General features: G+C 40.7%; 1 protein-coding gene across 1 annotated transcript; it reads left to right on the top strand.

Annotated features, from left to right (window-relative positions):
- The first annotated feature begins 46 nt into the window (after positions 1–46).
- Positions 47–12,819, top strand: LOC111981826 (zinc finger protein 345-like). The gene is made up of 9 exons (XM_070436414.1): positions 47–214; positions 905–1,107; positions 6,427–6,519; positions 6,627–6,722; positions 6,998–7,108; positions 7,306–7,426; positions 7,534–7,961; positions 10,529–10,625; positions 10,721–12,819. The coding sequence occupies exons 1-9, from the start codon at positions 202–204 to the stop codon at positions 12,070–12,072; spliced, it is 2,514 nt and encodes an 837-aa protein (XP_070292515.1). The 5' UTR covers positions 47–201; the 3' UTR covers positions 12,073–12,819.
- Positions 12,820–13,515: the final 696 nt, after the last annotated feature.

The raw sequence follows: 13,515 nt of genomic DNA, 5'->3' as shown, positions 1-13,515 counted from the left end.
AAAACGACTTTTATTTTGACAATTTTGTGGACGTTCCCACCCGGAAGTAGCTAAATACTCGAGGACACGTTTTTTTCCTTCTGTTTTGTTCATGCATTTTAGAACAACATCTAATAATAAAACTGCTGTTTTACAGCAGAATGCTGTAAACAGTTGTCAGCATTGATACAGTCATTTAGCAGACTTATAACACAGCAAAAAATGGATGCTATGGGTATGTAGCAAACAGCTTCCTGTAGCTAGCCTAGTTATATATGTCTTCAAACTTGCTGTAGCTATTTTAGCACACAGTTTATTTTTGTATGAGGGATTTATATGTCTATATGGCCCCAGCTAGCTAGCTTTGCAACCTGGTCTCAGAGCATGTCGTATTATTCTGTATGTAAATCAGTAACCTGCCGTTAACTATGATATGTTAAGTTTCGTATGGTATGTAATAATTTGTGGACGTCCATCAGCCATTTTGTATGATATGTAACGAAGTACAATATTACGTATTATATGTTACACATTTTCAAACGTACAATATGTTACGAATTTGCAAACGTAGGATATGTTACGAATTCTAGCTTGGTGGCTAACGTTAGGGTTAAGTTTAGGAGTTAGGTTAAAGGGTTTGGGGAAAGGTTAGCTAATATACTAAGTAATTGCAAAGTAGCTAAAAAGTAGTAAGTAGTTGAAAAGTTGATAAAATGCTAGTTGTCCTTAATGAGATTCGAATTAGCAACCTTTGGTTGCTAGACATTCGCAGTTCGGCACGAGACCGCCGTTAGACGAAGACTTGTTTCTGCGCGTGAGATTAGCTATCTCCTACAAGCAAGATCAGGGATTTATTTTTGGAGAAGCAGTTATCTTTATACTGTACTGTCTTTGATATTACTGTACATCCTTCTCTACACAATAGATTACCCCCTCCCTTTCTCCTCCCTGCGCCTTTTGGTTCCACCTCTACGGCTATTGTCTGCATTTATGTGGCAGGTAGCGCAACAGAGGGCCATCAAGCACTATGGAAAGTTAGAGGAGTTTGTGACGGTGGTTACACAAACTGTCCCAGAACTTATAACTGACAGACAGAGGACATTGCTTCTTCTGGCATTAAGGGCAAGGGTAAGTAAATTCTGAAACTTACCCTGGGTGTAGAAATGTGTTTAACAACGTGTCAGGTGTATGAAGGGCTGCGTCTAGCCCAAGATGCACTCTTAAGGAGCCTACCATTACTCCTTAAGGTCCAAGGACCTTATGCTATTTTCAGAGGTAGATTGGCTCTGGCAGCCAAACCAGCCAAATACTCCCATCTAAACGTGAATCGATTTCAATTGTTACGTGATACGGTTCTAGAAACAAAAAACCCTCTACTTTCATATCACATCAAAATAATTTCACAAATGCAAAAATGTTCACTTACTGTACACTGTTTTAACCGGCTTTATCACAGTTGCAGCAAACAGTATTTTTCAGTGACAACACGATTCTGCCGGCCTTCTTCGGTTACACACAGGTATGCTATATAGATAATTAGCGCAACTGGTCCCTCTGTCTTCCGTAAACATGCGCTGTAACGAGATATGGCCGTGTGGGAACCATAATTATCCCTAGAAAGGTGTGTATCGATTAAACTTTTTTAAAGTTATTATTTCTTGCTAATATGAAAGAAGGTCCTTATGTTTCCAAAACCGTACCGCGAGCGACGCGTGTTAATGTTCAGATTGAGCATAGGGGCTCTTAACAAAACTCTGTACAGAAGACGCCTTCATCCAATGACTCTTATGTGTAATGTACTAAAAGTTAAATTAATAAAGGTTAAATAAATAAAAAATAATGGAGCTGAGAGTCATGATCAAGGGCTAGGCCATGTAGACATGACAGTTAATGCAGTTTTTGTATTCTGATCATGCAATTCCGAACACATCATGCGTCTACACCTACATTTAAATGTGTTCCGATTCCCTTTTCCTGCGCTATATTCAAATGCCAGTATGCATTCTGCAAACGGTGGAATAAGCCAAATATGATAACACGACAACACCTTGATGGCAGTAGCTAACCTCTGTAGCTAGCCAGCAAGCAAAGTTAAAGGGGTTGCAAATAACTCTAGCTAAAAAAAGTGCATTCTTTTTCAAAATATTAGCTAGCTGGCTAGCAATTATGAGGCCAGCCAACACGTTCCCCACATCAGATCAGCTCTGCAAAAGATCTGTGAAAAGATCTGATGTGATTGATCAAAAGACCAATTTGTGAAAAAATATCAGAAGTGGTCTGTCTGTGTAAAAACAGCCTTTACCTATATTTTCAATGCTTTTTATTATTACATTTTATATATATATTTTTTTATTATAAAAAAAAAAAATATATTATTAATTAAACAGTAACATGCAAAACACAAACAGAACAGCCAGAGGGATTCCACAAAGAAATAAGAGAAGAAAAAAATAATAATACAAATCCACATTATATCAATTCAAATACAGACATGTAGCGAATAAATTTTTTAGACATTTTGTTTTGTATACGTTTTAATGACTAAATAGTTTTCAAAATCAGATAAAAAAATTAAGAAAAGGGGATTTTTCTTCATAAATTATTTGTGTATGAAACATTTTCCTAATAAAATTGAGATTTATGACATACTCAAGTTAAATTGTGGAATCAGTATAGTAAAATAATGTCAAACCTAGATATTTCAATTGTTGTATGCATTTTGTTGCCAAGATATATAGTTTTACATCAGTCCAGAACACTTCACTATGTGAACAATGACAGAATAAGTGTTCAATAGATTGTTTCTAGTTCACAAAAACTGCATTCACTGGTAACATCAGGTATATATTTAGAAATCAAGCTATTACACGGATAGAATTTATGGATAATCTTAAAGGAGATCTCCTTTACTTTATTGGTCACCATAAATTTGTGTGGAGTGAGCCAAGCATGGCGCCAGTTTACATCAAACGATGAAGCCCAACAAAATATCGCAGAGGGAATAGACTTCCTGTAGAAAATATCCCTTAATAAACGATTGTTGAATTTCTTATCTAGTAAACCTATGCCATTCACCTGGATATCGCTTACAATAGATATTCCAAAATATGCATTATTCTGAAGTAAATATTTTATCCCACTAGGTATAGCTTTTATAACAGTGTCATATTCTTTGCTCTAAACCCCAAAGTTGTATCTTTCCATAAATTCTCTCAGCGTACATAGATTCCCACAATACTAACTAATTGGCTGACAAGGACAATGTTTTTCGAGAACCAGTTACGGTAAAATAACATCTTGTTTCTATGTAATATCGACCCATTATTCCATATAAAACATTTATGAGGTGAAAAGTTTATACAGCAAAGCCCAGCACATTAAAGCCTGCTTGTGAAAAGCCGCCAATTTCACTGGAAGTTTACCCACAATATATGGACATTGTAGTAAAAACTAAGCGCTCCGAGCTTCAGAAAAACAAAATGAGGTATAATATTCCAGAAACTGAGGATTTTTTATGTACCAGTTGACTTTTGATATCTGATTGAAGTGAGTGAAGTCTAAGACATTTAGACGGCCATCACAAACCCTGTTGGTGATAACATCTATTTTTACTTGTTTTTCCATATGAAGTTGTACAAAAGCCTATCTAAGGTACAGCAAGTGGATTTGGGAATGTCAATAGATGGAAAAAGATAGCCCCTCAGCTTTGGATAAAAGCACGCTTCCTTGAAGACTTAAATCCCTCCCTAACCATGAGGATATTTTTTGTTGTTGACAGATTCAGTTACAGGTTTCAAATTAAGATCATTCACAGCCTTAACATTTTTGGTGATCTTTACACCGAGGTAGGTTACAGTATCTTTTTCAGAGATGTTACAATCTGCTAGATTGACAGCTCCTTTCAGAACAAACATCTCACATTTGGAAAGATTAAATACCAAACCTGAGATTTTGGAGAACTGCTTCACAATATCCAATGCTAATCTAGCTTGTTACACATTTTTCAAAAAAAGTGATGTGTCATCTGCCAGTTGGGATATCTTGATCTCTCTGGCCTGGAATCGAATGCCTTCAAATTGACTTTGATGAACTAATGAGCATAAGATGTGAGATACTAACATAAATTAAAAAGGTGAGATTGGACAACCTTGTCATATTCCTTTGTAAATGTTAAACCTTGAGGATGTTCCATGACAGAGTTTGATACAGCTATTGCCACCATTATATAGAGTTCTAATAGCATCAACAAAAAAATGACCAAACTTCAAATGCTTAAGATAATCAAAGATAAAATTGTGATTTACGGCATCAAATGCTTTCTGAAGATCCAAAAATAAGATAACAGGGAAGTCATCCAATAGATTAAAATACTCAACCAAGTCTAACACCAGCCTCAGATTATTAGATATATGGCGCACTTTCATAAACCCTGATTGACATTCATCAATCAGATCATTCAAGCAAGACTTTAACCTTTTCGCAAAGATTAAGGCTATAATTTTGTAGTCTTTATTTAGGAGTGTGATTGGATGCCAATTATCAATATTTAAGAGATCCTTGTGTGGTGTAGGTATAATAGTAATAACCCCTTGCTTCAGAGAGGCAGGGAGTTCTCCCTTCTTTATAGCCTCCTTAAAGGTTTCAAGTAAAAATTGTGCTGTTGAGAGGGATAAAAGTTAAGGTTACTCAGAGCAAGCTAAAATCTCATCGGCACTCGCCGCCATCGTCCTGGAACCTCTTATATTTTCAATGCGATCTTCGTGTTCTCATAGCAAAGTCACATGTACAGTTGAAGTCGGAAGTTTACATACACCTTAGCCAAATACATTTAAACTCAGTTTTTCACAATTCCTAAAATATTTAATCCTAGTAATAATTCCCTGTCTTAGGTCAGTTAGGATAACCAAGTTATTTTAAGAATGTGAAATGTCAGAATAATAGTAGAGATAATGATTTATTTCAGCTTTTATTTCTTTCATCACATTCCCAGTTGGTCAGATGTTTACATACACTCAATTAGTATTTGGTAGAATTGCCTTTACATTTTTTAACTTAGGTCAAATGTTTCGGGTAGCCTTCAACAAGATTTCCACAATAAGTTGGGTGAATTTTGACCCATTCCTCCCGACAGAGCTGGTGTAACTGGGTCAGGTTTGTAGGCCTCCTTGCCCGCACACGCCTTTTCAGTTCTGCCAACAAATTTTCTATAGGATTGAGATCATGGCTTTGTGATTGCCACTCCAATAGCTTGACTTTGTTGTCCTTAAGTCATTGTCCATTTGGAAGACCCATTTGCGACCAAGCTTTAACTTCCTGACTGATGTCTTGAGATGTGGCTTCAATATATCCACATCATTTTTCATCCACATCATTTTTCATCCTCATGATGCCATCTATTTTGTGAAGTGCACCAGTCCCTCCTGCAGCAAAGCACCCCCACAACACGATGCTGCCACCCCCGTGCTTCACGGTTGGGATGGTGTTCTTCGGCTTGCAAGCGTCCCAATTTTCCCTCCAAACATAATGATGGTCATTATGGCCAAACAGGTCTATTTTTGTTTCATCAGACCAGAGGACATTTCTCCAAAAAGTACAATCTTTCTCCTCATGCGCAGTTGCAAACCATAGTCTGTTTTTTTATGGCGGTTTTGGAGCAATGGCTTTTTCCTTGCTGAGCGGCCTTTCAAGTTATGTCGATATAGGACTTGTTTTACTGTAGATACAGATAATTTTGTACCTGTTTCCTCCAGCACCTTCACAAGGTCCTTTGCTGTTGTTCTGGGATTGATTTGCATTTTTCACACCAAAGTACGTTAATCTCTAGGAGACAGAACGCGTCTCCTTCCTGAGCGGTATGACGGCTGCGTGGTCCCATGGTGTTTATACTTGCGTACTATTGTTTGTACAGATGAATGTGGTACCTTCAGGCATTTGGAAATTGCTCCCAAGGACTTGTGGAGGTCTACAATTGTTTTTCTGAGGTCTTGGCTGATTTCTTTTGATTTTCCCATGATGTCAAGCAACGAGGCACAGCGTTTGAAGGTAGGCCTTGAAGTACATCCACAGGTACACGTCCAATTGACTCAAATTATGTCAATTAGCCTATCAGAAGCTTCTAAAGCCATGACATCATTTTCTGGAATTTTCCAAGCTGTTTAAAGGCACAGTCAATTTAGTGTATGTAAACTTCTGACCCACTGGAATTGTGATACAGTGAGTTATAATTGAAATAATTTGCCTGTTAACAATTGTTGGAAAAATTACATTTGTCATGCACAAAGTAGATGTCCTAACCGACTTGCCAAAATTATAGTTTGTTAACAAGAAATTTGTGGAGTTGTTGAAAAACGAGTTTTAAGGACTCCAACCTAAGTGTATGTAAACTTCCAACTTAAACTGTAAGTGTCAAGTGTAGACACGGCCACGGATACAGTTAATATTTTTCAGGTAACTCTTCAGCTGTTTCAAGGTGAGCATCCAGAGGACCTCAACAAAATTAAGATCCATCTTGACAGATTCTCATCCTGTGGTCTGTCACAGGTGAGTTGGTATGGTATGTTCTTGCACTTTTCTGTATATAGGGTAAAATGTATCACATTTTCTGGTTGCCCTGCTTTTTGTATCATTGTGTTGGGTTTATGTTACAGAATAATGATGCACAGATGGATGCGTTGGAAGCAAACTTCCTCAAGCTCACCAAAAACCTTCTCGAAGACTCAGTCGAGAGGATCCAATTCTTCAAGGTATGGAACTGTTTATTCCCAGCTGGCTTAAATCTTAATTGTGAATAACAACATTTCGTCACTGAATAGGAGACATTATAAACCAGTTGAATTATCAAAAAAAGTTTATAGTTTATAGTTAATTATAGTTAACGAATGGTCAGTCTGCCCTTCTGCTATAGCAACTGTGCCAAGGGCAGCAACATCAATATTATCTATCCTTGGTTTGCAGACGTACTTGTCTGTCATACAAATTGTGGGACTCCTTTCACTTGCTCTCTCTATCTCCCTCTCAGGCAGATTTCCCTGTGGTGTATGGCTGTGATTTTGACAGAGCTTTGCAGGCACTCGTTTGTCAGTTCCTCTCCAGACTAGAAGATCTGCTACCAGTGCCAGACCTTAAGCAGGTAGAGAGAAAACCAAGGGAGATGTAAATATCACTGATATTCAATGCAGTCTTTATGAGCTCCATTTTGGCTCTATGTTTGTCGTTATATCATCATCTTTAAAATGTTGCATTTAACACATTGAGAGTGATGTTTGAGATATAAATGGATTTCTATGCTTTTGTTACACTCTCATTTTCGGTGTACTGTCTTCATAGACTGCATCTTGGCTCAGCGCTGTGCCCTCTGCCTCGGATGAGTGTCTGCAGTCTCTTTCTCACACAGAGGACCTGCAATACCTGCTTCAGCACCACGCATGCTGTGGAAAGTTAGACAAACGTGATAATCTAAGCTCCTTTATCACAAGAAACACATTGTGACAGGCCACTAACTTTTCTGACATACTGACTTAAAACTTTACTGTCCTCTACCCTTGTGTCTGTCAGCATTTCCCTCCTCGGCAGAAGACTGCATCGTCGCTTCACTGTCCCTTCCTACCACAGTGGGAGTGGCATTTGCCTTTGACAGAAAATTAGATGTCTTGCCTAACTTGGAAGGCTCTACCCATGTAAGCAGAGAGATGGAGACTTTGTCAGACAGCAGAGATTATCAACAGGCAGAATCAAGAGCACGTTTAGATGGAAACCAGAACAGTAAAGAAGACAGAGTGTCTACCATGGGTAGTGATGATGATGAATTCACAGAGAGAGGTGTGGAAGAGGAGAATGAAAACATAAGTGCTGTGGGAAGGGTTATTACCGAACCAAAGGACCAGAGGAGATGTGAAGGAAAGGCGGCCAAAGGAAGTGTTGGGGATGACCAGTGCAATATACCTGCTGGAGCGCGTGCTACGGGTGGATGTTGCTATGGTGATCAGTGAGATGAGATAAGGTGGGGCTTTACCTAGCAAAGACTTATAGATGACCTGGAGCCAGTGGGTTTGGCGACGGATATGTAGTAAGGGCCAGCCAACGAGAGCATAGAGGTTGCAGTGGTGGGTAAGAAATGGGGCTTTGGTGATAAAACGGATGGCACTGTGATAGCAAACTGGATGTAGTCTGAGTAGAGTGTTGGGGGCTATTTTGTAAATGACATCGCCGAAGTCAAGGATCGGTAGGATAGTCAGTTTTACGAGGGTATGTTTGGCGGCATGAGTGAAGGAGGCTTTGTTTGCGAAATAGGAAGCCGATTCTAGATTTAATTTTGGATTGGAGATGCTTAAAGTAAGTCTGGAAGGAGAGTTTACAGTCTAACCAGACAACTAGGTATTTGTAGCTGTCCACATTCTTTAGGTCAGAACCGTCCAGAGTAGTGATGCTAGTCGGGCGGGAGGGTGCGGGCAGCAATCGGTTGAAGAGCATGCACTTAGTTTTACTATCATTTAAAAGCAATTAGAGGCCACGGAAGGAGTTTTGTATGGTGTTGAAGCTCGTTTGGAGGTTTGTTAGCACAGTGTCCAAAGAAGGGCCAGATGTACACAGAATGGTGTTGTCTGCATAGAGGTGGATCAGAGAATCACCAGCAGCAAGAGCGACATCATTGATGTATATAGAGAAGAGAGTCGGCCTGAGAATTGAACCCTGTGGCACCCCCATAGAGACTGCCAGAGGTCCGGAAAACATGCCCTCCGATTTGACACACTGAACTCTATCTGAGAAGTAGTTGGTGAACCAGGCGAGGCAGTCATTTGAGAAGCCAAGGCTATTGAGTCTGCCGATAAGAATGTGGTGATTGACAGAGTCGAAAGCCTTGGCCAGGTCGATGAAGACGGCTGCACAGTACTGTCTTTTATCGATGGGGGTTATGATATCGTTTAGGACCTTGAGCGTGGCTGAGGTGCACCCATGGCCAGCTCAGAAACTAGATTGCATAGTGGAGAAGGTATGGTGGGATTCGAAATGGTGGGTGATCTGTTTATTAACTTTGCTTTCGAAGGTTTTCGAAAGGCAGGGCAGGATGGATATAGGTCTATAACATTTTGGGTCTAAGGTGTCTCTACCTATGAAGAGGGGGATGACCGCGGCAGCTTTCCAATCTTTGGGGATCTCAGACGATATGAAAGAGAGGTTGAATAGGCTAGTAATAGGGGTTGCAACCCATTTGTGCGGTTGATTTTAGAAAGAGAGGTTCCCGATTGTCTAGCCCAGCTGATTTGTAGGGATCCAGATTTTGCACCTCTTTCAGAACATCAGCTGTTTGGATTTGGGTGATGGAGAAGTGGGGGCGGGGGGGGGGGGGTTGGGCGAGTTGCTGCAGGGGGTGCTGAGGTGTTGGCCGGGGTAGGGGTAGCCAGGTGGAAAGCACGGCCAGCCGTGAACAGATGCTTATTGAAATGATCGATTATCGTAGATTTATCGGTGGTGACAGTGTTTCCTATCCTCAGTGCAGTGGGCAGCTGGGAGGAGGTGCTCTTATTCTCCATGGACTTTACAGTGTCCCAAAACTTTTTGGAATTAGTGCTACAGGAACACATTTCTGTTTGAAAAAGCTAGCCTTAGGAAAGCTAACTGACTGAGTATATTGGTTCCTGACTTCCCTGAAGAGTTGCATATCGCGGGGGCTATTCGATGCTAATGCAGAAAGCCACAGGATGTTTTTGTGCTGGTCAAGGGCAGTCAAGTCTGGGGTGAACCAAGGGCTATATCTGTTCTTAGTTCTACATGTTTTGAATGGTGCATGCTTATTTAAGATGGAGAGGAAATTACTTTTGACGAGCAACCAGGCATCCTCTACTGACGGGATGAGGTCAATATCCTTCCAGGATACCCGGGCCAGATCGGTTAGAAAGGCCTGCTCGCTGAAGTGTTCTAGGGAGCGTTTGACAGTGATGAGGGGTGGTCATTTGACCGCGGACCCATTGCGCACGTAGGCAATGAAGCAGTGATCGCTGAGATTCTGGTTGAAGACAGCAGAGATGTATTTAGAGGGCAAGTTGGTCAGGATGATATCTAAGAGGGTGCCCCTGGTTACAGATTTTGGGTTGTACCTGGTAGGTTCCTTGATAATTTGTGTGAGATTGAGGGCATCTAGCTTAGATTGTAGGACGGCCGGGGTGTTAAGCAAGTCCTAGTTTAGGTCACCTAACAGTTCGAATTCTGAAGATAGATGGGGGGCGATCAATTCACATATGGTGTCCAGGGCACAGCTGGGGGCTGAAGGTGGTCTATAACAAGCGGCAACGGTGAGAGACTTGTTTCTGAAAAGGTGGATTTTTAAAAGAAGAAGCTCGAATTGTTTGGGCACAGACCTGGATTGTATGATAGAACTCTGCAGGCTATCTCTGCAGTAGATTGCAACTCCACCCCCTTTGGCAGTTCTATCTTGTCGGAAAATGTTATAGTTAGGTTTGTTTGACATACACCACCAACACCATGCATCTTTACATTTGAATCCATTATATTAAACTACTGTTATCTACTACTGTGGTGCATTAGTATTTAACTGAACATGCGCTGTGGATCCTCCAGTAACAGGAGTGCTGCTGAAGAATCAAGACCATTTTCTTCAGACCATGATGACACAGAAGAGGAAAACAACGGTAAGACTTTTGAAACTTACTTATAAACGGGGCCCCAAGGATTCCATAGTTGTGCAAAGACAATTGCATTTATTTTCTTACTTTATTCTCCACAGAACCTGCTTCAAGGGAGTCTTCTCGGCTGTCTAGCTGCGCTCAACCACCACCTGGTGACGTATCACCATCCTTGGAGACCCTTTCCAAAGCATTGTCCACTGCACGGCGTATTGCCAACAAGTGCTCCCAGTGTGGAAGGTGTTTTATCTATCCATCTCAACTGGTTCAGCATCAGCGAATTCACACTGGAGATCGACCCTACAAATGCACCCAGTGCGGAAAGACTTTCAGTAATTCAACTGGGCTTTCAAAACACCACCAAAAACACTGTCTAGACGCGACCTTCGATTGCCCCAAGTGCGGAGAGAGTTTCAGATCTCTCCGCCAGCGGTTCAAACACCTATCTACTCACAAGTCCCTCAAATGTCTGTTGTGTGGAAAGAGTTGCCAGACGACTTCTGATTTGCGAAAGCACCAGCAAACACATAGTGTGACGCCGTCGTTCAACTGCTCTTTCTGTGAAAAACGTTTCAAGTTCCTGTCGAGCCTAACCAGGCACAACAGGACCCATTCAGTGGAGGGGGGGTATGCTTGTTCCAAGTGTGGGAAAACATTTGGATCTTTAAGTGAACGGCTCCAACATAAGAGGACACATAGGGCACAGCTCAACTGTATGGAGTGCGGACGGAGTTGCAGTTCCCGCTCCGAACTAAAGAGTCACCAGCAAACTCACTCTCGTGAACCTCTCTTCAACTGTCGACACTGTGAAGACAAATTCTTTGGGTCAGTTGAGCTGAAGATCCACCAAAAAACTCATGCAGTGGACAAACCCCATCAGTGTGATGCGTGTGGAAAGTGCTTTGGCGCCTTAGCCACCCTTGTACTCCACCAACGGACACACACAGGGGAGAAACCCCACACATGTCCTCGCTGTAATAAGCAGTATATCTCCAAAAGTCAGCTGACATCACACATGCGGACTCACACGGGCGAGCGTCCATACAGCTGCTCTTACTGTGGGAAGTGTTTCTCTCAGTTGGCTAATCTTACTGTGCACACAAGGATTCACACGGGGGCGAGACCTCACATCTGCTCTCAGTGCAAGAAAGGGTTTTGCTCAGTCAGTGACCTGCAGAAGCATGAGCGCTCTCACACCCAAGAGAAACCTTACAGGTGCACAGTTTGTGGAAAGGCCTTCACAGTGTCAAGTCATTTGACGGTTCACATACGCAGTCACACAGGAGAGCGCCCCTACACCTGCCCTGAGTGTGGAAAGAGTTTTGCGCAGAGCTCTGTCTTAACTAAACATCAATTCACCCATACGGGAGAGAGGCCATACCCATGTCATCACTGTGTAAAAAGTTACACCCGTCTCACACACTTGAAGAGACACCTACAAACACACACTTGAGGAAGTCCGGTGTGTTTTCCTGTTTTGGTTTCATTCTGAAAAGCGTTACCATGGATTGCTCTTTCACTGTCTGTCAATTTGTTATGCTGAATAACGTCAATGTATAACTGAAAACCATGCTCACCATGCCTTTTTCTCAAACTGTAGTTTGTGTACATTACTGCCAACATGGATGGAAAATAAACAAACATTTCAAAATATAAAATAACCTCTTTCAAGTTACAGTATGTGTCATATAAATGAGGCATTTTATGATACTTTCTAGCTTGGGCCTGCTTCTCTCTGGAAGTTTGTGGTTTGAGTCATTTTATTTTGAATGTAACAAATGTCAGCATAAAAACCAATACAAAAACTGAGAAGACAATATTTGAACTTTGAAATACAACTGTATTTTTTTTCTTTCTTCTATGCAAATGAAAACTGTTACAGTAGGCTTAATTTATTATATTCTACCTTACCTATTCTATATATAATAAGCATTTGGCTTAATTAAAAATAATACACAAACAGGTGTGTACGTAAATGTAAATATTGTTTATTAAACTTTTATATATTATCGTTTATAGATTATAATTTGAACACTTAAACTGCTACAAATGTCATCTACATTTCCACATGGAGGTAGTAGGTACTTTAGCAATTACGAGTGTTTTGTATTGTTATACGTAAACTTGTATTCAGGTGTGTGAGGTGTAATTATGGCTTATGGTCATGTGTATGCAGGGCCACTTTCAGTTGCCAAACTTTGCAGTGTGTGGGTTTCCTTTTTCTAATTTTATTCAACTGTTACCATGCACCCACAAAAAAGTTAGCTCAGATGGGCGAGTGCCTTTTGAATTTTAAAACTTTGCATATAGAAATAGAGCCGACATGATTCCTTGTCAGAGCGGCATGTTTGTTTTACATTACGTATTTATATCTGAACGTTCCAAAACTAACTTGTGACCTACTGAACGTGACCCTAGTATGTGAGGTAGTTGTGTCATGGTGACGGGCCTATGCCCATATATGGAGTTCCTGCTGCAAAGGCTGAGATGACACAGACAGCCCAATTCTGATACGTTTTCCACTAACTGGTATTTTGACCAATCCGATCAGCTCTGAAAAAGATCTGATGTGATTGGTCAAAAGACCAGTTAGTGGAAAAAATAGCCAAATATTAATATCAAATCAAATACAAATACAACATGTGTAGGTAGACCTTACAGTGAAATGCTTACTTATGAGCCCCTAATCAACAATGCAGTAAAAATAAATAAGTACGAATAAGAATAAAAAATAAAATGAACAAGTAATTAAAGAGCAGTAGTAAAATAACAATAGCGAGAATATATACAGGGGGGTACCGGTACAGAGTCAATGTGCGGGGGCACCAGTTAATTGAGGTAATATATACACATGTGGGTAGAGTTAAAGTGACTATGCATAGATGATAACAGAGAG

Source organism: Salvelinus sp. IW2-2015, linkage group LG3 (assembly GCF_002910315.2).
Source record: "Salvelinus sp. IW2-2015 linkage group LG3, ASM291031v2, whole genome shotgun sequence".
Classification (NCBI taxonomy): Eukaryota; Metazoa; Chordata; class Actinopteri; order Salmoniformes; family Salmonidae; genus Salvelinus; species Salvelinus sp. IW2-2015.
Note: the sequence above shows the minus strand (reverse complement) of the source record. Positions and strands in the feature narration are given on the sequence as shown.